Here is a 26,517-nt window from a genome sequence, read left to right as displayed (position 1 = left end):
GTTCCACGCATGCTGCTTCCTAATGCCCAGCGCGAGCAAAGCAGATGAGTTAAGAGCTGTCTGTCTCTCACCAGTACAGCCCTGTCAGGTGTTCCCTGTGACCCTCCATGCCTGGCACAGGGGGCCTGGTCCATGGCTGGAGTTCCTAGGCATTACTCCAATGCAAGAATAGCAGGGGCAGGCTTTGCAGACAGCAACGTGACTGGTTGTGTTAGGTGGTTGATGTTCCTTTAAAAACACCAGGCCAGTTCACCAGACCAAAAACACCAGGCCAAAAACCCTGGCCGATTCACGTGGCCAGGGATACAGCTTGTTTAGGGTCAGCGGAGCCCTTCTGGCCCCGGCGTTGTAATCCATGGGCCCGGCTGGGGATGCTCACAGGCCGTTGGCATTGCTTGTGGTGAGCCAGGAGAAGGTGGAGGGAATGGGGTGTTAAAAGGTGTCTGCCCTAAGTCCTTGCCCTCAGTGAATCTCCATGCACTCCTAGCTAGCTCTGCACTTCCGGCGGGGGCGGGGACCAGAGCTGTTCACTGTCTCAGCCTTGGGCGGCTGGGAGGTGCAGGAAGGAAGTGGCTGCAGAGTCAGATAGTGATGCTGCGCTGTGCAATGCTCTGTCTAAGGTGCTGAAAGCGTCTACGGGGTGGGCTCATAATCGCTGACTCACAGGATTCGCACGGTCTGCAGCGCCCCTTGGGCTCTTCTACTCCGGTTGCACAGCTGTCTGGCGAACGGGGCACACCCCACATGGTGAGGCACCCGCGTGTGACGTGCCACGTCGCCTGGTGTCACGTGACACAAAGGGGACCCAACAGACGGCATGTTGCTTAGGTGCGTGGGCAGCACTCGGGCAGGGCGGGATCCCGGAGAACCGCCCCTCTGCGGTGCCTTAGCCAGCTGCCCAGATACCTCCTGCGAATGTGTCTGTTTGACTGACAAGGTCTCAGCAGGAAGGCATGGCTAGTGGTGTGGATGCCAGAAGTCTGGGCCAGCCCCGAGGCAGGGGGTGGGGCACCGAGGTCTCTGGCGAGGTGGGCAGAAAAGGCATTTTCTTGGGGTTTTTGGCTGATGGTTACCACAGCCCTGCCAGGTTCTCCCTGTCCCTTCTCCTGCTGCTGCTGTCACACACGGTCATCAGCCCGGCAGCGCTGAACTTTCAGGGTAATTATTCCTTGATAGTAATCGGGGGTTAACGTTAAATAAAAACAATAATTTCTCCTTTTGTGGGGAGATGAGGATCCCAGCAGGAGCGGCGGAAGCATCCTAAAAGTGGGGGGAGCATGGCCCCCTGCCACCCCATTCCGGCACCCCTGGATCCCAGCATCTCTCATCCCTCTGCAGATGCCCCCTAAGGGACCTTTCAAGTGGTGAGGAGCAGATCACGCGCTGTGGGTCTGACATCCGCTGGCTGCCCCAGTGCAGACTTGTAGCAAGGCCTGGTGGCGTGTGAACTCCCCTCCCCCACTGCCTCCCTGCCCACCCCACCGCACTCTCCATGAGCCATTTGCTTCTTGCCTATCTGCTGAGACTTGAGCACCGGTGCCAGGTGCACGGTAATTTCATGCTACAGACACTTGCCCCAGAGAAGCTGGACTGAGACTCCAATTCACTGATCAGCTTAGACGTGACAACTGAGTTCCCTCTCCCCTGAGCTGGGCGTGATGTTCTCGGTGTTCTGACAGCAATGGCCACGTGCAGGGAGCTGGGCCGGCGTAGTAGGGATGCCCCGTCCTAACCGGAGTCCAGACTGTGACTCTGCTGGGACTGACGTGCCAAAGACTGAGGGTGCAGTCTCCAGGGCAGGTTGCAGGCATTGCATGCTCTCAAAGTGGCTATGCCATGAGCCGGAGACTGGAAGCGTCTGGAACAGTCGAGAGCTTTCCCCATGAATCCTATCAGGAAAGTGAATAAAATGCTCCTGTCTGAGCATGTCCCAACCAGCCAGCTTGCTAGGCTCTTCCTGGGAACTAGGGTAGTGTGGTTCTCTGCTGCCATGGAGCAAACGGGGCAAGAAGGCTGAGCAGGCTGTGAACCTTGAGGGGCCATTCACTTGGCCTAGCCCGGTGTGTTGGGCCCATAAGAGGCAGCCACTGCCCTGCTAGCTGGGGGAGCCTGGATTCCAGCCTGGCTGAGCTGGGGCATCAGATGAGTACGATTCAGTGAGAGCTGGAGCTGTTGAATGAAATGCTCATCTGCGAGCTGCTTGTGCGTGCGACTTGTCTGCCCCTCTCTTGTAATGTCCCCGTGGGTTTGTCCTGGCTGTGGGCTTGCCCTGACCTCAGCAGATGATTGGGCTCCTGGTGTGACGATTGCCGTGGTAAGAACGGCGTCCTGGTGTAAAGGTTTTGAGGCTCACGCTTTGATCTCTAAAGGGCAGGAAGCTGTAGGGCAGCCAGCCCAGGGACAGTACTTGGAACGCTGAGTTCCTAGGGTGACTCCTCTGGGCACACCTGTGCTGTGGTGTGGTTTCCCATGCTGAGTGTGAGCCAGAGCTAAATATAGATCCAGAGCCACGAGCTGCAGACAGCTCACTTCCACCAGGGCTCCTGGCAGCCACCCAAGGACTTATCAGTAGTGGTCTGCTCTTCCAGTCTCTTCCCAGGATCCCTGTGCACTGGCCCCACCAGCCTTGCGGCTCCCCTTCTGCCCCCTTCCCCAAGCTGGAAAAGCTCCTTTCCCCATCTCTGAGTATGGGCTGTAGCATGTTCTCCCAGAAGGGATCAGGAGAACTTGGCTTCAGTGAGACAATAGGTCAGAAAGCGAAACTAATGATAAAAGGAGCAACGCGCTCCCCGGGCCTTGGGCCCCAGGACTCCAGCGCGCAGAGAGGCCATCGGGAAATGGTGTAGAACCCTGGGAGCGTGAGCCTGTCTCTCGGGCGTTTAGTGTTCTCGGTGCTGCCCGGGTAGATTCCTGGAGTCCCAGCCCCCTGCGATGGGGTCTCCGGGGTACAACCTGGAACTGGGGTGCTTCTGTGCCCCCTTAACTCTCCAGCCTGGGCTGTCTCTCACAGTGCTTTGCTAGTGACAAGCAGCAAACCCCTCCAGGTGCTGTTACCACTCAGTACAGCCGCATGTGGAGTCCCACACCCAGCTAGCTCGCATGAATGCTCCCAGAGCCACTCGTGAATCACACAAAGAAAGGCACCAGCCAAATCCCCCCAGCTCCCCAGCGTTACACCCCAGAACTGTACTGTCTTGCCCTGGTCAGAAGCCTGACCAGCATAAGTTTATTACTCAGTCCACCCCTCCCTCAATGTGGAGAGGTTATGCACCAGCCTTTGTAAACTGAGCTGAGATTGCCCAAGCTCTTCAACCAAAACACACTGTTTTAGGTAAAATATAAAACAGATTTATTAACTATAGAAAGATAGATAGATTTAAGTGATTATAAGTGGTGGGCATAAAAGGTCATCGATAGTTACCAAAGAAAATAAACGGTAAGCAGACAGTCGAAATCTTAAATCTTATTGCACTAGGCAGTATTTGGATCAAGCCCACTGGATGTTACAGTTCTTAATACACAGGCTTCTCCCTTAAGCCTGGGACCAGTCCCCTCAGCTGAAGTCTTTGTCTTCCCAGCATTCTTGTTGCTTCCAGCATAGGTGGGGGAGGAGAAAGGCCATGGCATGATGCCACTGTCTCTTATTTTATACTCTCTGACCACATGCCTGGAAAACACCAGCCCAGACTTGTCCTGGTGGGCTTTGCAGAGTAACAGGTTGGAGCTATCCCCCTGGTGTTGTCTTCTGCAACCGAGTCACAGAGTTGAGCAGTCCCCATTGTGTGGTGCTTGTGCAACTGTCATTGAATTGTCAATCCCTTGATTACACCTCCCCTGATGATTGTCATTGAACACCCTCCTGGGAGTGGTTCATCTCCTTTGCATGTCACTAGCAAATGACAACACATTTCAGTAACCACCATACAGCAAAATCTCATAACTCGATACGCACTAAGAAAATACATATTTGGACAGAACAATGGGTTTCACAGATCATGACTTTTCATAAGCTATCTTACATGGCATGTTTGTATGAAATGTACATAATTGTATGACAGGGTGAATATGGGGGTTCCAGGGGGCTGCTTTGAGGTACGGAGTGCCACATCCCCATCTCCAGCCAGGGGGCCACACAGCCCTGTGAGCTCAGGGTTGCTGAGGGCCATTGTCTCCATTCCCAGCAGCATGGCTATTAATCCCCTTGGGAGCTCTGCCCTTCCCAGCTGGAGCCCTCGCCCTGATTTCTGTTCTCTCTTCTGCCTCTCAGGCTCCCGCCCTCGGCTCGAAGACTTTTCTCCAAGGATAGTCGAGCACCCCTCCGACCTCATCGTTTCCAAGGGGGAGCCAGCGACGCTGAACTGCAAGGCGGAGGGGCGCCCCACCCCGATAATCGAATGGTACAAGGATGGGGAGCGGGTGGAGACGGACAAGGAGGACCCGCGATCCCATCGCATGCTGCTGCCTAGTGGCTCCCTCTTCTTCCTGCGCATCGTCCACGGCAGGAGGAGCAAGCCCGACGAGGGTGTGTACGTGTGCGTGGCCAGGAACTACCTGGGAGAGGCCGTGAGCCGGAACGCGTCGCTGGAGGTGGCCAGTGAGTGGGGTTCTGAGCAAGCTCCCGGGTGGTTCTGGGGTGGAGCGAGCTGTTTCTAGGAGTTGCTGAGGGCCCAGGCTGTGGGAAGTCATGTTATGGACTCCAGGGCAGAATTTGGCCCGACGACTTTGCCGGCTGTGTTAGACTTTCCCGCTGGGGCTGGCTCCTACATGCTCTGCTAAGAGGCAGTTGAATGGCAGCACAGCATAGCCTGGCCAGGGCTCTGCTGTGCGCTCATGCCAGCTGCCTTGCCGGATAAGTGCGTTCCTGCCGAGAGGGGAGCTGGTGCCTTCCGACACATGTGCGGCTGGCTGGTATGGCGGGTCGGTGTTGCCCTGCTGGCTGTGGTTATTATGGGCACCGGGCAATGGGGATGTTTGAATGTATGATTGTGTAATGTCCTCTCCTGCTAGCACTCAGCGCTGAGCATGGTGGGCTAGGGCCATGCTAGCTCTCTGTGAAGAGTTAACGCAGCGAGGCCCTTTACACAGCGCTCTTGGCTTTGTGCCGCACGGGTCTGAGGAGGCTGGGCTGTGTGTGTCTGGGCTGGAGCCTTTCTCCGCATTCATCGATCCTGGATTCCCAGCCAAGCCCCGCAGTCAGAGTACGATTCTCTTGCAAAAGTTGCCGAGCTGACGGGCACCCCCAGCGAGCCCATAGCAGCACCCTCTGCCCAGCTGTGCAGGCCTCAGCCCCTTCAGGAGAAACCCTGAGCCCTGCTTGCGCCGTGTTCGTTTTCCAGCGGGAAGCCTTCTGTCCCATAGTGCAGACCAGCAAAGGGAGATAGGCTGGACCCCCAGGGAGAGGGGGCCTCCCGGTGTTACCTGCACAATTTAGGGTTCCCAGCCCCCTACATTTGTGGGCACTCAGGGAGTAAGGGACCCAACTGTACCTCTCCATGGGCTCAGGGCTAACACCCATTCCCAGTGGGCCCAGGGCTCTATGGGTCTGTGGGGCTTTTTACCAGTGAAAGAGCCTGACACAGTACTAACCTATATTTATTAACAGCTGATCAGCAGACTACACACGCTAAGCATACAATGCTCACCACTCCTAATAAGGCAGACAGACTTTTCCTGGTGGCCGGTCAGGATCTCCTTGTCTGGGCTTCCAGCTTCTGCACAGTATGGTCAGCAGGGTGTGATGGTTTTGCAGTGTTGACCTTGGGCTGTGTTCTGAAGTTAGGTTCTGAAGAACCTCCCTTTGGACCCCAGTTTATATCGTTAAAATTTGGGTCCTGCTTAGCCGTACCTTAACCAGTCATTTTACACTAAAGTCCTACAAAATGGTATTTTTCACCCATCCTAGCTCATTATAAAACACTTCTTTAACCAATCACACCCCACCACTTCAGTTGATTCATGAGTTATGCAACAGACTGAAACAATAAAAGAATCAGACCGAGACCACACAGATAAATAATAGAGAAGTAGGGACCACAAAGGCCAAACAATAGTAGAGATTTCACAAATACAGCTGTTGATAAGTGGTTCTTTGCCAGGCAGAATGCTGTCAAACAAAGTTTTCTTAAAAGTCTTAAGATCTGTTTCTTTACCCAGTGATGGGTACTCTTAGGACAGGAGTGGCTTCATAGCAGCCTGATAATACACTGGTTTGGTGCAATTTAGATGGAACATGAGGATGTGACTCTCTGCAACTTAGCTCATGGCTGCTGTTTTTACTGCAGAAAAAGTAAAATGCAGTAAAAAGTAAGATGGGGGGTGAACCTCCTGCAGGAACCTGCCTGTCTTACAGACACAGCTCCCTCCCTGCCCTGCTCTCTGCCTCTGGAAAGTAGAGGGATGCTTCCCCAGGGGCATCCTGAGCACAGATGTCTGCAGGGCTCTTCTCCACTACAGTCCTGCAGCCTCATCAGTCCTTTTGCCTGCTTGGGACAAAACTTAACCCCACCCCTGCCACAACCCAAGTGGGGTCCCTTCACCACATCACCCCATTACCCCGTTCCCCTGAGATCTGCACTGGTGCTAGTTGGAGCCCTCTGTGTTCCATGGGATTGGCTGCAGAATCTGTTCCTCGCTGAGTGGCCTTGTTCCATTTTGCATTATAAAAACATCTGTTCCTGGCCTTTGTGGGTGTTCACATCCTGCCTGGAATCAAGTGTGAACTGATGCAGTGCTGTCTGCCTGAGTCTGCAGCCGGCCTGAAACAACAGCTTTCAGAGAGCCCATTCATTTCAGTGGGAAGTTAACTCTGAAACCTGAAGGGAGTCGTTCCAGGGTCGTTCAGCTCCAGTATTTCTCCTACTGTCTTAAGCTGTCCCGCTGCCTGACCTCTCCCTAGCTGCCTGACCCTCCACGGCCCCCTGCCGCTGGCTTCTGCCATGCCTCAGTGGGTTGTTCACACCAGCTATGCACCGTGCCACAAACTGAAAGTGTGAGTGGGGGCTGTGTAAAGCAAACAGAAGGAGGCATCAAAACAATAACAGCGGCTGCTAGGCTGACTGATTTGATTTCCATTCTCCAGACCCCATCCAGTTTAAACTTCAACGAAGCAGGTACAGACTCTCCCGTCAGTGCAGGTTCCAGGGGCCTTGCCCTGGGAACTGTGGAGTAAGCAGGGCTTGGTGAGAGTGAATGATAAGAGAAGAAAAGGAGGACTTGTGGCACCTTAGAGACTAACCAATTTATTTGAGCATGAGCTTTCGTGAGCTACAGCTCACTTCATTGGATGCATGCCGTGGAAACTGCAGCAGATTTTATATACACACAGAGAGGCAATGACAGCTGACAGCACCTGGAAGCTAAAAGGACCCTGCCGGCTTGAAACCTCATCAGTTTCAGGAAGTGAGCTGAATGGAGTTTGAGCTGCACGTGCCCTGAGCCCCCCCGCTCCTCTGGCTTTAACAGTCCAATTGACTGTTTTCAGCTCACTTGCACTGGGGTAACTGACAATTAACCCCAGACACAGGGGTGAGGCGGCGCCTAGGACTCCTCTGACAGGTCTAGTTTGCTGGTGCTGGTGCAGCGACCTGCTTTGTGGGTCCCACTTGTTTTAGGCTGGGCTGGGCGCACTGCACCACTGGAACAGGGTCCGAGATCAAACTGGAGGCTGTCGGTCTCTTGACTGCTGGTGACCTGGGAGCTGCTGGGGTGGATTACTGATCGGCTTGCTCTTCCCTCATTGCTCTAATAGCTGCAGATCTGCTCCTAATTGCCATAGGCAGCCTCTGCTCTTTAGCCTTGTTTAGGGGAAGGGTTTCTCCTGCTTAGATTCCTTTGTGCTCCTGAGCTGTCAGCGTATGAACAGCCCAGCCCATCAGTCACCCGCTCCTGACTTGGGGTCTTTGCACATACCTTCAGGATTAGCCTCCGAGAATTCCCCCAGCACAGTAATGGGCCAGCGCCTTGGAAATATCTCTGTCCCTCTGAACCCAGGTATGCGCTCCCCTTTGGCTGGAAGAACATATGCTGCAGAGAGGGACTCATATCTGCGATCAGATTCTTTTCTCTGGCCTATCTGCAGCTGTTTCTTTGTGCTCCCGACTCCGAGGTGAACAAACACTCCTGATTAGTCCGGCTTTGTCCACAGCCGGCAATGGCAGACTGCATTCCAGGCAGGCTGTGATGTGTCTTTCCCAGCTCTCTGTGCCCCTCCAGCCAAAGAAACCCTGGCTGTATTTATCTGCCCTGACCTCCCAACCAGTCTCCTCTGTGCTGTTCCTCGGTGTCCTGACCCCATTGTCTTCCCTAATGGCTCTACAGAGACAAAGATCTGCAAACAAACAGCGCAAACCCCAGCCAGGCGATGGTTGCACAAGATAAATGACCATGTTACCTATGACAAGGCCATGTAAAGTCACCCGCAGCATAGGAAATGAAATGTCATTTCTGCTAAGCCCTTGAGTCACCAACATTACAGGCTGGGAGCCGGCCTGAGCAGAGCTCGGAAGCAGACAGGGCTGATACTAGCCTAGGTGATTTCTGGCTGGGCTGAGAAGTTGCCGCCTGACTAAAGCTATCGAAGGAGTGTGCTGCACCCAGGGTAATTGTTTAAAATGCAGCCATCAAATAAGGAAGGTCTATAAAAGGCTCCCGAGAAGGAAACGCACCGGGTGAGTTATTCCTAGGCTAGCAAGGACTTGCATGCAGCAGCTTTGGGGCCTTGGAGATGCTTGGATTTGCTCCCAGCAGTTAGTCTGTAGAACCCAAATCCTTTGGAACTGGAAGCTGCCAATAAAGAAAGGAAAAGGAGACTTAGTAAAATGAAGCTGTGATTCCTCCAGCTGCCCCTCAGAGCAGCACACACTCCCCAGGACTGAGCCCTTCAGAGCTCTACAAACCAGCTAGATTCCTCTCCTCCCCAGTGCCCCAATATTAGGGAGGGGACAGATAATAAGACAGAAAATATCATAATGCAATGATATAAATCCACGGTACGCCCATAGAATCATAGAATATCAGGGTGGGAAGGGACCTCAGGAGGTCATCTAGTCCAACCCCCTGCTCAAAGCAGGACCAATCCCCAACTAAATAGCTTGAATACTGTGTGCCGTTCTCATCACCCCATCTCAAAAATGATCTATTAGAATTGGAAAAGGTGCAGAGAAGGGCAACAGAAATGATTAGGGGTATGGAACAGCTCCTGTATGAGGAGAGATTGAAGAGGCTAGGATTTTTCAGCTTGGAGAAGAGATGCCTAAGGGGAGATGTGATCCGGGTCTGTAAAATCCTGACTGGGGTGGAGTAAGTAAATAAGGAAGTGTTATTTATCCCTTCCCATAACACAAGAACTAGGGGTCACCAACTGCAGTTTAAAACAAACAAAAGGAAGTACTTCTTCACACAGTGCCCAGTCAACCTGTGGAACTCATTGCCAGGGGACATTCTGAAGGCCAGAAGTATAACAGGGTTCAAAAAAGAATTTGATAAGTTCATGGGTGATAGGTCGATCAATGACTATTAACCAGGATAGTCAAGGACACAGCCCCATGCTCTGGGTGTCCCTACGCCTCTGACTGGCAGAAGCTGGGACTGGACAACTGGGGATGGATCTGTTGGTAATTGCCCTGTTCTGTTCATTCTCTCTGAAGCACCTGGCACTGGGATAGATGGATTCTAATGCTCTTAATATGGGCATCATGCAGCAGAGCTCCACCACGCCCCATTCCCTTCAATGCAGCGGTGCCTCTCTCTGCTGGCTGGCTGCTTGCAGGGCAGGGCATGGTCTCTCCTGGCTGCGTGGGCGTGAGTTGTTCTCTTCAGTAAGGAAAGCTACCTTATTGAGGTCAGAATATGTAGGGATAAAGTGAGACAGGCTAAAAGTCAAGTAGAGTTGGACCTTGCAAAGGGAATTAAAACCAATAGTAAAAGGTTCTATAGTCATATAAATAGGAAAAAAACAAAGAAAGAAGAAGTGGGACCGCTAAAAACTGAGGATGGAGTGGAGGTCAAGGATAATCTAGGCATGGCCCAATATCTAAACAAATACTTTGCCTCAGTCTTTAATAAGACTAAAGAGGATCTTAGGGATAATGGTAGCATGATAAATGGGAATGAGGATATGGAGGTAGACATCACCATATCTGAGGTAGAAGCGAAACTCAAACAGCTTAATGGGGCTAAATCGGGGGGCCCAGATAATCTTCATCCAAGAATATTAAAAGAATTGGCACAAGAAATTGCAAGCCCATTAGCAAGAATTTTTAATGAATCTGTAAATTCAGGGGTTGTACCATATGATTGGAGAATTGCTAACATAGTTCCTATTTTTAAGAAAGGGAAAAAAAGTGATCCAAGTAATTATAGGCCTGTTAGTTTGACATCTGTAGTATGCAAGGTCTTGGAAAAAATTTTGAAGGAGAAGGTAGTTAAGGACATTGAAGTCAATGGTAAATGGGACAAAATACAACATGGTTTTACAAAAGGTAGATCGTGCCAAACCAACCTGATTTCCTTCTTTGAGAGAGTAACAGATTTTTTAGATAAAGGAAACGCAGTGGATCTAATTTATTTAGATTTTAGTAAGGCGTTTGATACTGTGCCACATGGGGAATTATTAGTTAAATTGGATAAGATGGGCATCAATAGGAAAATTGAAAGGTGGATAGGGAATTGGTTAAAGGGGAGACTACAACGGGTCCTACTGAAAGGTGAACTGTCAAGTTGGAGGGAGGTTACCAGTGGAGTTCCTCAAGGATCAGTTTTGGGACCAATCTTATTTAATCTTTTTATTACTGACCTGGGCACAAAAAGTGGGAGTGTGCTAATAAAGTTTGCAGATGATACAAAGCTGGGAGGTATTGCTAATTTAGAGAAGGATAGGGATACCCTACAGGAGGATCTGGATGACCTTGTAAACTGGAGTAATAGGAATAGGATGAAATTTAATAGTGAGAAGTGTAAGGTCATGCATTTAGGGATTAATAACAAGAATTTTAGTTATAAGCTAGGGACGCATCAACTAGAAGTAACGGAGGAGGAAAAGGACCTTGGAGTATTGGTTGATCATAGGTTGACTATGAGCTGCCAATGTGATATGGCTGTGAAAAAAGCTAATGTCGTCTTGGGATGCATCAGGAGAGGTATTTCCAGTAGGGATAAGGAGGTTTTAGTACCGTTATATAAGGCACTGGTGAGACCTCACCTGGAATACTGTGTGCAGTTCTGGTCTCCCATGTTTAAGAAGGATGAATTCAAACTGGAACAGGTACAGAGAAGGGCTACTAGGATGATCCGAGGAATGGAAAACTTGTCTTATGAAAGGAGACTCAGGGAGCTTGGCTTGTTTAGCCTAACTAAAAGAAGGTTGAGGGGAGATATGATTGCTCTCTATAAATATATCAGAGGGATAAATACCAGAGAGGGAGAGGAATTATTTAAACTCAATACCAATGTGGACACAAGAACAAATGGATATAAACTGGCCACTAGGAAATTTAGATTAGAAATTAGACGAAGGTTTCTAACCATCAGAGGAGTGAAGTTTTGGAATAGCCTTCCGAGGGAAGTAGTGGGGGCAAAAGATCTATCTTGCTTTAAGATTAAACTTGATAAGTTTATGGAGGAGATGGTATGATGGGATAACATGGTTTTGGTAATTAAATATTCATGGTAAATAGGCCCAATGGCCTGTGATGGGTTTTTAGATGGGGTAAGATCCAAGTTACCCGGGAAAGAATTTTCTGTAGTATCTGGCTGATGAATCTTGCCCATATGCTCAGGGTTTAGCTGATCGCCATATTTGGGGTCGGGAAGGAATTTTCCTCCAGGGCAGATTGGAAGGCCCTGGAGGTTTTTCGCCTTCCTCTGTAGCATGGGGCACGGGTCACTTGCTGGAGGATTCTCTGCTCCTTGAGGTCTTCAAACTACAATTTGAGGACTTCAATAGCACAGATATAGGTGTGAGGTCTTTTTTAGGAGTGGTGGGTGAAATTCTGTGGCCTGCATTGTGCAGGAGGTCAGACTAGATGATCATAATGGTCCCTTCTGACCTAAATATCTATGAATCTATGAATCTTTGCAGGATACAGGTGGGGGGTTCCAGACGTCCCTCTTCTACCACATGCTCCCCTGGGGAGCTGAGCTGAGAACCCTGGACCTTCTGCTCCAAAAGCAAGGCCCCTGCTGCCCTCTTGAGTGACGGGAGAGTCCCTGTTTTCACCAGTAGGTCTCATCCCCTGATGGACCAGCCACGAGAGGGTCATGTGAATGAGTGCAGCTGGGGGTACTGGCTCCGATCGGTGGTGGGTTGGAGGGTGAGTATCTAGGAGAGAGTATCTCATTGAGGAGGAAGCTTTAAAACAAAGCCTTTTTTCTCAGGGGCTCTCATTCAGGACAAGCTGCCTGGCGAGTCTGAAGGTAGAAGCTTCAGTAACTTAACTGCTGAAAAGAAGCTGGGTTGGGTTGGGTTTGGTGTTTTGCCCCAAGCTTGCAGAACTCCAAGTGGATTTTATTCAGACCTAATGAACTGGTTGTTTGCGCTGGGGTTTTCCCACTGCTTTGAAAATGCAGGGGTATGTCTACCCTGAACGGAGGGCCTGTCGATTCTGCATACTGCTGGCAGCATCATGTAGGGCCCATGGCAGGGGAGAGGCGGCTGGGAGCTGCCGGAGCCATTCCCTGCCGCAGGTGAGGTGCTGCTCGGGCGAGTAGAGAGCTGTGTAGGATACGTGCCCTGGGCCTAAGCCCCAGGTGTGTCATGTCTCCCCTAAGCCATGCCTCACTGGCTACACTGCTATTTATACCTGCGCTGGGGGGCGTGCGGGGTACGGACTCTACGTGACGCCATAAGGAGTTTGCAGTGTAGACGTACCCTAAGTGGTGGTGCTTTAAGAATCACTGGCTGTTTGGCCTGAGCCCAGCCCCAAGCGAGGGTGTTCCCAAAGTTCAGGGCAAAGGAGAGTGGGGGTTAAAACGGGCCCACTGGGTCTGGAGGACGTTGGTGCATCTGTGCGTGCTAGGAACAACCCTGGCCGCCCAGGGTACATCTGCACTGCAGCTAGGAGGTGTAATTCCCAGGTCAAGCGGCTGCCCTGAGCTCCTAGGCAAGTACGGGGTGGCTGGCCTGGGCCCCTGCTATTTTTAGTGCTCTAGGCTGAGCAGACGTCCAGCTACCCGAGCTGTGAATGGCCCCTGCAGCTGCAGCGTAGATGTCCCCCTAGAGACGCTGGAACACCGGGCTCAGCACAGACTGCCCTTTCCCACAGCTGTTTGCTAGCCTGTCTTTAGCATCCACTCTTCACGCTCTGCCATTCCCCAGCACAAGCCTCTGGATCCATTCCTGTCTTATTGCCACAAGTAACAGGCACCTTTGCTATCTTTGATGGATGGGCGAAATGCAACATGCACCGTTAACAACCAGAGGCCTGCTGGGGGGGGGGCAGCCCCTCCCCCTGGAGCACTCCTGGGGATAGCTGAGGCTGGTCTGTCTATCAGGCGACTTGTTATGGAGACTAGTCTCCAGCAGCCAACTGTTTGCACAGGCATTTATTAGCCAGTCTCCATTCCCGCAGCTGTCATTGGTCTCTTTGCTGGCTGTTAATAGTTCACTACTATTTGTGGGGTTCGTGCCTGGAGAGGCTCTCTGGGCTCCCTGCCGTAGGTCCATCTAGTAAGACCGTCCCAGCCTGATGAGTTTGCAGTATAAATACAAATGCCATGTCTCAGAGGAAAGCTGGCTTTGGGGGGAAGGCTCTGGATGCGAGATCCGGGTTCAGCTCCCGCCTCTCGCCCTGTGTGACCTTGGAGAAGCCACTTCATCGTTGTGTGTCTCAGTTCCCTAGCTGTAAAATGGGGATCCCAAGTCCTGTGTCTTGTCTATTTAGATTGTGAGCTGGGCAGGGAGGGACCATCTCTCGCTCTGCATCTGCACCCGGCAAGGTGGGGCGCTGATCTGGTCCCTGCAGGGGGCTCTGAGCAGTAGCATAGGAAACATGCCATGAGTTGCTGCTCAGGAAAGGATCTTTGTTGCTCTTGACTTCCACAAGTTTTGCCTCTGGTTCAGACTCTTGTTCTGGCTCTGGGTTCATGGACGGTGTGAACAGGACATGGATGGGCCACGTGGCTTCTGGGAACTCTCAGGCCTTATTGTGACCGTAACAACATCTGAGCAGTGAATGGAACGAGTGTTTGGGCTGCACGGGCGAAGTCCTGGCTCTCCAGAAGGATAGATCGCGGGATGCTGGGGATCCTCCTCTGAGATCCGGTGGCTACAGGCACCAAGGGACTGTGCCCATGGCAGGAGGTCAAAGATTAGCACCCAGCAGGGACAAGGGAGCGGGGTGCTGGGGGCGCTTGGGAGGGGGCGGTCTCTGGTGGCCTTCGGGACAGCAGGAGAAGTGGCTTTTGTCCGGCCATTGGGAGCTTGGTTTGTGTGCCGCAGCGGACGCAGCGGGCAGCCCTGGGCTGGAGGGATTTGCCAGCAGCCCCCTCTCCCAGCCCAGGTGAGTTCCCCGATGCTGACGGACAGGCTGCGGCTGCAGGCAGAGACTGGCCCCCCTTCCGAGTGCGTGTTGACTGGTCCCTTGGAGTGCAGCAGCCCTGGGATTCATGCCGCGCCCTGAGCCTGCTGCAGCGGCTCCTGCCCTGTGCATTGCTGGCAGGGGGATAGACCCTCACTCGAGGCAATGGGCTCCGAGCTCGTTAGGCCGGGAAAAACAAAGCACAGAGGAAAGGCGCATCCAGGAGCTGCTGGGGCTGTTGTGAGGGGAGGGGCAGGGTAAGGAGCCCGTGGGTGGCCCGGTGAAGAGAGAGCTGGAAATCTGGCTCCGGCTAGTATCCCGAGTGAGCAGTTGGGTCTAGGCTGGGGTTCTTAGCTCCGGCCTTCAGTGCACTGCCCCTGCCTTCCCGGGCAGTGCTAGTCCCCCCCTGCCAGCACGGACAAAACCCAGGTGGGGCAAGTCGAGCATGCCCCCTCTGACCTTATGGCCTTTGTCTGACGCCGGAAGCTCAGGGGGTTAGATTTGGGGATGGGGGAGGGGACGCCGGCTCTGTGAGTGACTGAGGACATGCTGACAGCTCCAGGCAGAGATGCCCAGGCAGCCGCTCGGAACAGCAGCCGGCCATCTCCAAACGGGAATTGTTTATTGATTTTTGTGTCACTTCTCAGTCCATTACCCAGACAGGAGGCGTTTATGTAATTTGGAGAGGGGGCAGCGGGGGGAACAAACAAAATAGCAGCAGCTTCCCCCCCCCCCTCGCCGCCAGGGCTGCCCCAGGAGAAGAGGGAGCTGGGGGACAGGAGCAGTCTCTGGGGGCCTCCCATCAGTTTGGCTGGGGGAGCCGTGACTCGGTGCTGACAGCCCGTCACTCCCCCGGCGCAGGGCATTGGCGTTTGTGTTGGAAGCAGCGGCTGGAACCCTGCGTTGACAGGCTAATTTTAGAAATTCCTAATGGATTTCAGATGTTTTGACCTTGTGATTTTGAAATTTGGGGCTGTGGAGCTGGCTGAAGATAACAATAAACCAGTGATGCACACACCCCAGAGCGCTCTGTCTTCCCCTGGCGCATTCACAGACAGGGCTTTGGCAGGAATTACTGTCTAGCGCGGCCACTTACCAAGCCTTGTAATCAGACAGCAGCCTTGTTTGGAAGGTATTCTCTCATTTGGACAGGAATTTCTCTTCCCAGTGCTTACAGGACCTCCCAGTGGTAAAGTGCAGCCGCTCCAGGAGGGGTGAGGGGAGCGAGAGCATGTTATTAGAGCTCTCCCTTTAAGGGCTTCCAAACCAGCGATATGGGAAGAGAGCGGCTCAGCTGGGGCCTGGGCTAGGAAATGAGTGCTGGCTACAAGGGGGAAGGAATTAAGTCATTTCCTAAGTAACGGGAACCCTTTGGGTGACCCTCTTAGCCTCCTGTCTGCAGGCAGAATGTGCTTGGGCAGATTAGACTCTTTTGTGTTCGACACATGAAAGGGTCACTTGGGTTCCGAGTTAGAAACTCGGAAAAACTCCCTTCCCTCGTGGCCACAGGTCAGCTGTGGTTGTTACTTGAGAGAGGGGCAGACGTGACTCTGGCTCTGTTGATGATTTTCGCCTGTTACGTTTGGGCCAGAGTGTCCAGTCTCTCTTTTCTCTTGCACATTTCAGCCGAGGGTGGTAAATGGTGGGGCTGTTATTTGCATTACAAATTTCCACTGCTGATAAATCCACCCTTGGCTAGCTCTCTTCCCTGGCTCCGAACCACCAAAGTCGTTGTTGTGCGCACTCAGGTTTGCGGAGGTGCCGCTCCTGCTAGCCAACGGGAAAATCATTTGCATAGAGTTAATCAGTGTTTCCAATGGTGGGTGAAATTGATTGAGCTGCAGCCATGCAATCCCATTCTCCTCTAAAGAGGCTCAAAGACGTGTTGATCTGGTGCCTGCATTGATTGCCACAAAGGCTTGATACTATGCTAACTCTTCCGGCACAGGTCAGCACAATGGCTGGGGTCCCAAAGGCTGCTTTCTAGCTGAAATGTTTTAAAGATCAGTGTAACGTGTCCCAGAGGTTGCAGATGCTCCTGTTAGCTCAGAGGTACCTGCCTGGAGATGTAAGCCATCCCCAGTGCCCAGTGGATTTGATGCACAGAGCTATAAGTGATTCTGTGGTGGCATTCGCAGCCATTGATTATAAAGGAAATCTGCATAGAAAACCAGGTCCTGTCGACCCTGGCAGGCTCTCTGGCTGAGCGGAGAGGTGGTGGGGTTAGAACAGTGGAACCTGCGGGAGAGGGGAAGGAATTTATTCAGGCTGTGTGCAACTCTTCTTGTTGATAACACCTCTGCAATGCTTTTCTCAGCTCAGGGCTGAGCACGCCCCCTCTGCACCTGGCTGAGCTGCACCAGGTTCACGCGAATCATATTTAATTAAATCTGTTTAAAGTTGCCCCATTTGTTAAACGGGTGCAACCATCTCCTGTCGGCGAGGCCTGAGCCAGCCCAGGGTTCTGCCAGTCCGAGCGGGGAGAGCAGGCGTCGTGTTCTGAGAGTTTCTATGGCAGTAAGACGAGCAAAATGAATGTAAAGGGGGGAAACAGGAGTAGATCTGGCCACTGTGATGGATCTCGGGGTACCCAGAACTCTGAGTTGCCTCGTTATCCCCCTGCCTCCAGCGTGAGGGAGTTTTGTCTGTGTGACTGGGTGTCAGCTCCCTGGTAGCCCCAGCCTTTCAGCCACTCAGGCACTCTCCTGCGGGTTCAAAAAAGAACTAGGTAAGTTCATGGAGGACAGGTCCATCAATGGCCATTTGCCAGGATGGGCAGGGAATGTGTCCCTAGCCTCTGTTTGCCAGAAGCTGGGAATGAGCGACAGGGGATGGATCATTTGATCCTGTTCTGTTCATTCCCTCTGGGGCACCTGATATTGGCACTGTCGACAGACAGGACACTGGGCTAGATGGACCTTTGGTCTGACTCAGTCTGGCTGTTCTTATGCTTTCCTCTGGGCTGTGCCAGCCCTGACTTCACCTTGCAGTTAGCAATAGGTGCACCTGACTCCCCTTGAAGCACTCCCCTGTGCTATCCAGCCCCTGACACTGGCTACTCACAAAAACTCCAGAGCCTTTGCCCCCAAAGGTGCAGGGACCCCAGTTAAATCACGGCTCCCGTATAACTCACGGCACTGGCACTGGAACAAAGGGTTAGTTCAGGAAGGACAGGGGTTCTACCAGAAACAAGAGAGCGTGATGGAAGCAAATGGCTACACTACAAAACAAAATCACAGAACACGAACTAGGGCCAACACTTATTAATGAAATTCCCTCTTCTAGCTGATAAAGTGGGTCCCCTCACCCCCAAAGTTCAGTCTGTGGCAGAGCTGGCTGGCTTCACGGGAACCAGGATCTGGTTCCATGAAACACCCCCGCTCCACAAGCTGTCTCCTCGGTGAATGGACCCAGAGAGTACTCCCCACTCGATGTCACACTGAGACAGTCTTTTTCTCTGTTCATAGACAGGCGACCCCCACCTGGTACCATGTCCTTTCTTTATCTCCAAGTGGTTTCGGTTGTTTTCAGTTGTCTGTGATGGCTTTCCATTGACTGTCCTGGGATGGGACAGGGGCGGACAACTGAGCCTGGCGTAACATCACCAGCTGACAGGGAGGGGTGGCAGCTTCTGCCTGCCTAGAGGCCGTTACCCAGTGTATCGTGGCCTGCTGACATCCCTTAGCTTTAAGCCCATAAGGGTATAAACCTCGATATAGGTACATTATTCCTTAAGTGTCACCCATGCACACATCCTGCCATGGCTATGAACATCAGAAAGTTCAATAACCTCAACTTTCGATAGAGATCTTCCATGTTCTCCTTTATGGACAAATCCCCTTCAAGCCATGCATTTGATGTAGTGAGCTTGTCAGGTCTGAGACAAGAGTTGTTTGCGAAGACCAGGGGACCCTTTGTCAAGGGGCCTGTTTGTCACAGTCAGAAACTTGGTTTAGTCAGAAAATGCTGGTTCACTGGACCAAAATGTTTTGCTGATTCTGTGGCAGATTCAACAAAATTTTCACTGAAACACCTGCCCAGGATCCAGCAAAGAGCATCCACCAGTGCCCTGCCATGGAGCGGGGAGCCTAGGAGTGATAGACCCAGCTCCCAGTGTCCTCAGTGAGGCTGTCCTAGAGTCATGCAGACTGCCTTAGGTGGGGGACCCCAGGCTTCCAGACTCCCAGGCCAGCTGGCTGCCTGCTCGGGCTGCCCCGGAACAGCCGGTCCTGCTGTTGACCAGCTATAGTTACAACTTTCAGGCTTCTGTTCTCCAGCATACAGAACCCTAAAAAAGTACACAACCATTTCTCCCCTTTGCAGGGCACATCACGGTCCCAGGAAACGCCTGCTGCAGACATGCCTCAAACCTCACTTGTAGCAAAGGGATCTGAGCACTTCTCATCTGGGCTCAGCTTCTTAGAAATCCCATTGGAGAGCTTGGCACTTTGGGGTTTGCTCCCCGAGTCGCGGCAGAGATGCACCAGTTCCATGGTGGTGGCCTCTGTCACCCGGCAGCCGGCTGAGATGCTGTCTCGGGGGTGTTCTCTGGTCCGGCACTGAAGGAAAGCAGTAGCTGGCATCGGAAGCCACATGTGTGTGTGGGGATTGCCTGCTGAGCACGCCTACGTGCAGTGCTAGGTGATTTCCAGTAAGCAAACAGGTAAAGGACAAGAAAAGGCCACCAGGGCAGGAGCCTGGGGATTGTGGGGAGGCTTTGGCAGACTAGCAGTCCTTGATTGTGCTTGCAGCACTAGCCTGTCTCAGCGCTACTGATTGGCTCTCAAGGGGAAACTTGCTGAAGGTCTGCCCGACACCCCCAGTCCTGCCAGCCTGCTCACATGGCTGCCACCACCCGAGGTGTGAGGCTGAGTTCAAGGAGCATTTCACCATCCCTCACGGGAAGGGGGAGAAGATGAGGGAGGGAGGGGAGTGAAGAGAACTTATTCAAGCAATTTCTTCTTTTGAATCACACAAATGGGAAACAAATTCTGCTTTTCTCACTTCAAACATTTCTCTAGCTCTGCTTTTTTTGTGCCTTAAAAACATTCCTAAGCTGCTGAATGTTAAAACATGCAGCCAGGTGTGCAGCAAAAAGGCAGTGGAGGGCAGTCAGTGAGAGGGAGAAACTAAAAGCAATGAAGATAAAGCCGTTTGATTTTGCTTGTATGCACGTTAGGAAACATCGTCGCTAAGTTTGGATTTGGGCAGACTCTGCTGGCACCGTGGAATTGTCTGTCCAGATTACCCACTTGGCTGTGAGCGGTGTTGGACTATGGGCTAGGAGTGTATTTTAAAGAAAATCCAGATTTTATTTTTTTAGGCGCCCTCTTGACCTTAGAATGTGGCCTTTGTTCCTGGTGTTGTGCTGTGGTTACTTTTGGAAAACAACCAACCAACCCTGTGTGTGGAAACTGGAGCTGGCCAAATTTTTTCAGATGAAAAGGGTTTTTTTTTCTTTTTCTTTTTCTTTTTTCAAAAAGGTCTTTTTTCAAAAAATGAACATTTTCACCAAAAACCCATTTGTGAACATTTTTCACAATTAAAAAAACAAACACACTTTATCAAACACACAATTGAAAACGGAAAAGGAGTACTTGTGGCACCTTAGAGACTAACCAATTTATTTGAGCATGAGCTTTCGTGAGCTACAGCTCACTTCATCAGATGTTTACCGTGGAAACTGCAGCAGACTTTATATACACACAGAAATCATGAAACAATACCTCCTCCCACCCCACTGTCCTGCTGGTAATAGCTTATCTAAAGTGATCAACAGGTGGGCCATTTCCAGCACAAATCCAGGTTTTCTCACCCTCCACCCCCCCCCACAAATTTACTCTCCTGTTGGTGCTAGCCCATCCAAAGTGACAACTCTTTACATAATCAAGTCGGGCTATTTCCTGCATAGATCAAGGTTTTCTCACATCCCCCCCACCCCCATACACACACAAACTCACTCTCCTGCTGGTAATAGCTCATCTAAACTGACCATTCTCCAGGTTTAAATCCAAGTTAAACCAGAACATCTGGGGGGGGGGGGGTAGGAAAAAACAAGAGGAAACAGGCTACCTTGCATAATGACTTAGCCACTCCCAGTCTCTATTTAAGCCTAAATTAATAGTATCCAATTTGCAAATGAATTCCAATTCAGCAGTTTCTCGCTGGAGTCTGGATTTGAAGTTTTTTTGTTTTAAGATAGCGACCTTCATGTCTGTGATTGCGTGACCAGAGAGATTGAAGTGTTCTCCGACTGACAGTGCACCAGCACTGGGGCTCCCCTATTATAAGCTGAATTCACCTAAGCGCTGAAATCACTGAGTGTTGTGTTAAGTAGTGGGGGAGCCTGAAGATATATTGTGGAGCAGTTTGCGGGCCGGCTGGCGAAGCAGTTTGACACGGAGCAGTGTGTGGATGGCAGGAGCTGCTTGTGGGCCGTGGAGCTGAGCGAAGGAGTTCGTGGGGCGGCTGGCGGAGCGGAGCGCAGCTGAGTGAAGGAGTTCGTGGGGCGGCTGGTGGAGCGGAGTGCAGCTGCGCGAAGGAGTTTTGTGGGGCGGCTGGCGGAGCGGAGCGCCGCTATGGAGCTATGGGGCGGTCAGCTTCAGATCACGTAAGGTGCCTCTTACCCCCGTCCCATTTCCACCCAGGTTGGGAGGTAAAGCTCCGCCGATAAACTTTCGAACTCTGGGGCTGCCCTGACCAGGGACAGAGACTTTTGGGGCATTGGACTTTTGGGGTTGCTGGACTCAAGAACCAAAGGGAAAAGGGCATGCCCCAATTTGCCTGGGGTGGGTTGTTTTTGCTCATGGGTTGTGTTATGAATCCGGTTGGTGGTGTTTCCCCAACATAATGCCACATTGTTTCTCTCTGTTATTAAAAGACTTTTGCTACACTCAGACTATGTGCTTGCGAGAGGGGAAGTATTGCCTCTTGGAGGCGCCCAGCGGGGGTGGTATATATTTGTCCCAGGTCACTGGGTGGGGGCTCGAGCCAGTTTGCATTGTGTTATTGGAATGGAACCCCTAGATATTGAACCCGGCCCTTGTTGCTGCCAACTCTGACGGGCAGCAGGACAGTGGGGTGGGAGGAGGTATTGTTTCATGATTTCTGTGTGTATATAAAGTCTGCTGCAGTTTCCACGGTAAACATCTGATGAAGTGAGCTGTAGCTCACGAAAGCTCATGCTCAAATAAATTGGTTAGTCTCTAAGGTGCCACAAGTACTCCTTTTCTTTTTGCGAATACAGACTAACACGGCTGTTCCTCTGAAACCAACAATTGAAAACGTTTGTTCACCAAAAATCTGGTTTCAGGTCAACCAAAAAATTAACAGTCATTTTGAATGAAAAATATCAGAGGCAGAATCTTGTAAACCCTCCTGAACCCCCGCAATTGGGTCTGCTTTGACCCTTTCTGAACAAAAACCACGTAGGAATCTTTTGCAAAACTAGTTTTTCGGGCTGACTGTCTTTGGAAGAGTCTGTGGTATTCTCACTTGCCCCTTGGCCTCAGGCTCTGGGACACCTGCATAACTGCTTGTTTCTCTGCAATTTGTGTCTGGCTATTTCTAAGCTTCTGGCAGGAATGGGTGAGTGCCCTGGACTCAGAGTTGATGGGGTGGGAAGAAACCACCTTTTCTGAGGGCAGAGAGGGAAGCACCTCTACCCGCCCCCGCCAAAAAAAAGCAGGGAGCAGCAGGAGATCAATGGCAGCTGCATTAGAACGCAGCTACTTGAGGTAAGATACCTCAGCCAGGGTATCTTACATCATTGCCCAGAGGCATCAGCTGTCCGACCGCGTGGGAGGATTTCCATCAGGGAGCTACAGCGCTCTGCACAAATACGAGCAATCTGCATGCGCGGGACGCGCCCTTCCTGTGCGGGGACTCAAAGGGGAGCGAATCTGGGGTGCTGGAGGCAGCTGCCATGCAGTCTCTTTCCGAGCTCTGTGCCGGTGGCTGATGTCTGTTCGTTCGCTGGGGCAACCACTGCTGGAATCCGGTGCCCAGTTCTGCTGCCCACAGATCAAGAAGGATGCTGATAAATGGGAGGGGGTCAGAGAAGAGCGACTAGAATGGTTAAAGGGTTAGAAAACCTGCCTTAGAGTGATACGCTCAAAGAGCTTGATTGGTTTAGCTTCACAAAGAGACGGTTAAGGAGTGACTTGATCACAGCCTGTAGCAGGGGTGGGCAAACTTTTTGGCCTGAAGGCCACATCTGGGTATGGAAATTGTATGGCAGGCCATGAATTCTCACGAAATTGGGGGTTGGGGTGCGGGAGGGGGTGAGGGCTCCAGCTGGGGGGGTGTGGGCTCTGGGGTGGGGCCAGAAATAAGGAGTTCAGGGTGTGGGAGGGGCTCCGGGCTGGGGCTGAGGGGTTTGGAGTGTGGAAGGGGGCTCCGGGCTGGGGCAGAGGGTTGGGGTGGGGGGGGTGAGGGCTCCAACTGGGGGTACAGGCTCTGGGGTGGGGCTGGGGATGAGGGATTTGGGGTGGAGGAGGTTGCTCTGGGCTGGGACCGAGGGGTTCAGAGGGTGGTAGGGGGATCAGGGCTGGGGCAGGGGGTCGGCTCACAGGAGAAAGTCTGGGGTGCAAGTTCCGGGTGGCACTTACCTCAAGTAGCTCCCAGAAGCAGTGGCATGTCCCGCCTCTGGCTCCTATGTGGAGGCACGGCCAGGCGGCTCTGCGCGCTGCCATATCTGCAGACATCGCTCCCACAGCTCCCGTTAGCCGTGGTTCCTGGCCAAGGAGAACTGCAGAGCTGGTGCTTGGGGCGGGGGCAGTGTGTGGAGCCCCCTGGCTGCCCCTACGCATAGGAGCCAGAGGTGGGACATGCTGCTGCTTCTGTGATGCGCGCAAAGTGGGGCAAGCACCTGACCCTGCTCCCCGGCTGGAACTCTGGAGCGGGGCAAGCCCCCAACCCTGCTCCCCGGCAGGAGCTCAAGGGCCAAATTAAAAGGTCTGATGGGCCGGATGCTAGATGAACACATGGTCCTTTCTGGCCAATGGAATCTATGACTTTATGTACCGGGACCTTGCCAGTGTGACTGGCTCTTATGAAAGCTATACCGCAGTAAGGAGGAAGGACAGTCCCTGCCGCAGCCAGGCTGCAGAACCTGGGGGGAAAGTTATCCCTGTCTGAATGTGGTGGTTGTGTGTGCAAAGGAAGGAGGGTGAAGCGACAGAACAGTGAAGGGTCAGCCGTGAGCGTGAGCGGTGGGGACAGACCGAGCCCAGGGGCTGGGGAGATGCACCAGGAACATCTGTTTCCAAAGGAGATTAAAATAGCAGCGATCAAAGCCCAGTTCTCATGCTCCAGTGGGGGTTACACAGAGATGGCAGGGAGGGGTGCTGAGTGATGCCCAGGCGTGTACATCTTTCAGGTGGGAAACCCTGGCATCCGAACTGGAATAGCAGCCCCTGCTGTCCTTGCAGACCCGAGTGAAAGGTGGCGAAGGGAATGCAAGGCTGAGGCCTTTTCCTGCTCCTCTCTGTTGTCGGCGAGCGGCCTGCTTTTCTTAGGAACGTTTTGGAATTTGGGAACCTTGGGAAGAGCACGGTCAGGTAACGAGCCACCCTGAGCCTAGGAGATCCCGGCCGGGATTCTAGCTCCCCAGACCCTGGTAACACCAGGGCGAGGTGTTAGACAGCCCTGCGTGCGACAGCCGCAGCCTCACCGGGTGCAGAGCACCCCAGGGCACCCTGCCGCTGCGCTGCTCGGAATGGGTGCTGTTCTCCTGGGGCCCAGCGCCCCGGCTGACGAGCTGTTTCTAGCCATGCCCTTGCTGGAGCAAACCTGGAGCCATCCTGCCGCTAGAGTGTGGTATGGGCCATGCCCAGAGACTGCTTCTTCCCGTGCATCGACTCCATCTCTCCCTATGCCCCCTGCACGTGCTGCCGTTTGGTGCAGGCTCCGGGCATGCCCACACGTCCCGCTTCTCTTCTTTACATTTACCTGGTTTGGGTTTTTAAAATAAACCTTCCCATCTCATGTTGAGGGTGCACCATTAAGCATGTGCCCGAGGAGACAATGCAGGTAGGGTCCAAAGTTCAGCACAAAGCCAGATCTCTGATGTGCCTCCCTGGCCTGTCAGGCTGGGCGGGGCACTGCATGCTGGCACTGGGGGATATTAGGATCTGCTAAAACCTTAGCAGCTGTCTACTTTACCCGCTGAGTGCCTTTGACTGACTGCCTTCGCGGCTCGCCCAGAGCCTGCGAGCAACCAGCCTGCCAATGCTCCACGCCCAGCTTGCTTTCCATGAACTCCACCACGGCTGAAGGGATTTTCCTCAGGCTTCTCACCAAGCTGGGCTCTGGGCCGGGAGCCAGCCGCAGAAGCTCCAGGGCCAAGGTGCAGAGCGAGCCGGAGCCAGGAGCATGTGGAGACAGGTTCGAATGGGAGGCCCAGCACATCGATGGGAAAAGCCTGGCATGGCCCATCCATCCCCGCGGGGCCTACACCATGTTCTGCTGCCTGGCTGGTGCTTTTCTCAAGGCTGTTAAGTGTCGTGGGGCTCCCGTCAGTCCCGTGGGAGGTTACTTCCGAGCCCACTGTGCCTTGCTGTGTGGGATCACCCCACAGGGCCCAGCATAAACAGTCCCTTCCCAGACTACACGTCTGGGCACCATTTGCAATATCATCTCAGCCCTGTCCTGCCCAAGCTTGACACAAATTTAGCTCTTCCTCCTAAACCAGCCCTTCCAGGACCTGCTGCTGCTTTCTTGTAGTTCTCACTCTGCTATGAAGTCCCCCCGGTTGGTCAGTATTCTCCGTGCACTCTCATACCAAGGCCACCTGGACCAGGTGTCCCCTCCCTGCCAGTCATCTGCTACCCAAGAGCACCTTGGTCTTTAATGCACTCGTGCAAACTCCCCAAACCTGCTTTCACCCTCAGTCTCTCTGTTGGCCATTCCTGTCCCTCTGCCATGGGATCAGCCCCCCCTCCAGCAACACCATCCACACCTGGGAGGTGCCTGACTCATAGAACTACATGTAAATGCATGCAAGCCTCTTTTGTGCTGTTTTCCACACTGGGACTCGGGAGCCTTGGTTCCTGGTGATGGAATCCTGCCTGGTCAAGTAGGACAAGGATCTGCTCAAGGGGGGAGGTGGAGCCTGGCAGCTTGGTGGGCCATGCGGGTTTATTACAGGGTTCTTGGCGACCGCCTCTTCTGTCCCCACCCCCACAGCAGAGGGCTCCAGGTGCCCTTGCGTTAAAGGGAATGGCAGGTTGGCTTGGAAGTGAGGCTCTGGTCCATGTGGGCTCAGGAAATGCAACCATGCTTTGCAGTCACTGTGGACGCCTGGTGGAAAGAAAGCAGGTGCAGTGCAGACTCCTGCCTCTAGGGGGCTGCTCTGTGCCCAGCTGTGTGGGTGTGAGGCTGCAGCTGGCTCTGCCCCTCCCTGCCTAGACCTGATGCCCATTCATGGCTGGCTTGGAGCGGGCAGGGAAGGGGTGCAGGCAGCCGTTCTGCTCCCTTTATAGGAGGGAGAGGTGACAGTGGGGCTCTGGAAGGGGGAGGGCAGGGGGATGGGACGGGGAGAGGGACACGAGGTCACTGCGTGGCTTAGTGGGTGGCTGTTGGAATGAGACTCCTGTGCCCTGCTCGGGGGGTGGTGCTCCTGGATTTCCCTGTCTGGGGCTGGCGAAGGCTGCTGGGGAGTTTCCTTTACTGGTCGCACCTGTTCACAACTCTACATCTCACCTTTCTGGCTGAAATTCTCCAGGTCCGCTCTCTGGCCAAACGTAGGGGGTTTTATTTGCAAGTTTGGAGAAGCCTCTTGGGCCGTCACTGAGCTAGGGGAGGGTGGGAAAATTACCCTTCTCTCTGGAAAAATGATCCAAGCTGTGTCATTGTATTTTGCGTGGCATGACTCAGAAGTGGCTCAACTGTGAGGCATGAAACTTGGCAGGGGAGAAGTTCCAGGGGGCACTTAGCGCACTCAGCCGGGGCTGTAAATGAAGTGAGGAGTGTCTGAAAGGAGCAGAGTGGCAGGCCCTTCCGC

At 52.9% G+C, this 26,517-nt stretch overlaps 1 protein-coding gene across 6 annotated transcripts in view; it reads left to right on the top strand.

The window, feature by feature from the left end:
- The window catches only part of ROBO3 (roundabout guidance receptor 3), a 147,647-nt gene that overhangs the window by 20,745 nt on the left and 100,385 nt on the right, over positions 1–26,517 (top strand). For all 6 annotated transcript variants that reach the window (XM_073320817.1, XM_073320816.1, XM_073320818.1 and 3 more), the window contains exon 2: positions 4,268–4,594. In XM_073320817.1, coding sequence (XP_073176918.1) covers positions 4,268–4,594 — 327 coding nt within the window. The remainder of the gene's footprint in view (positions 1–4,267; positions 4,595–26,517) is intronic.

Source organism: Lepidochelys kempii, chromosome 22 (genome assembly GCF_965140265.1).
Source record: "Lepidochelys kempii isolate rLepKem1 chromosome 22, rLepKem1.hap2, whole genome shotgun sequence".
NCBI lineage: Eukaryota > Metazoa > Chordata > Testudines > Cheloniidae > Lepidochelys > Lepidochelys kempii.
The sequence above is the reverse complement of the archived record's forward strand: the minus strand, read 5'-3'. Positions and strand labels throughout refer to the sequence as shown.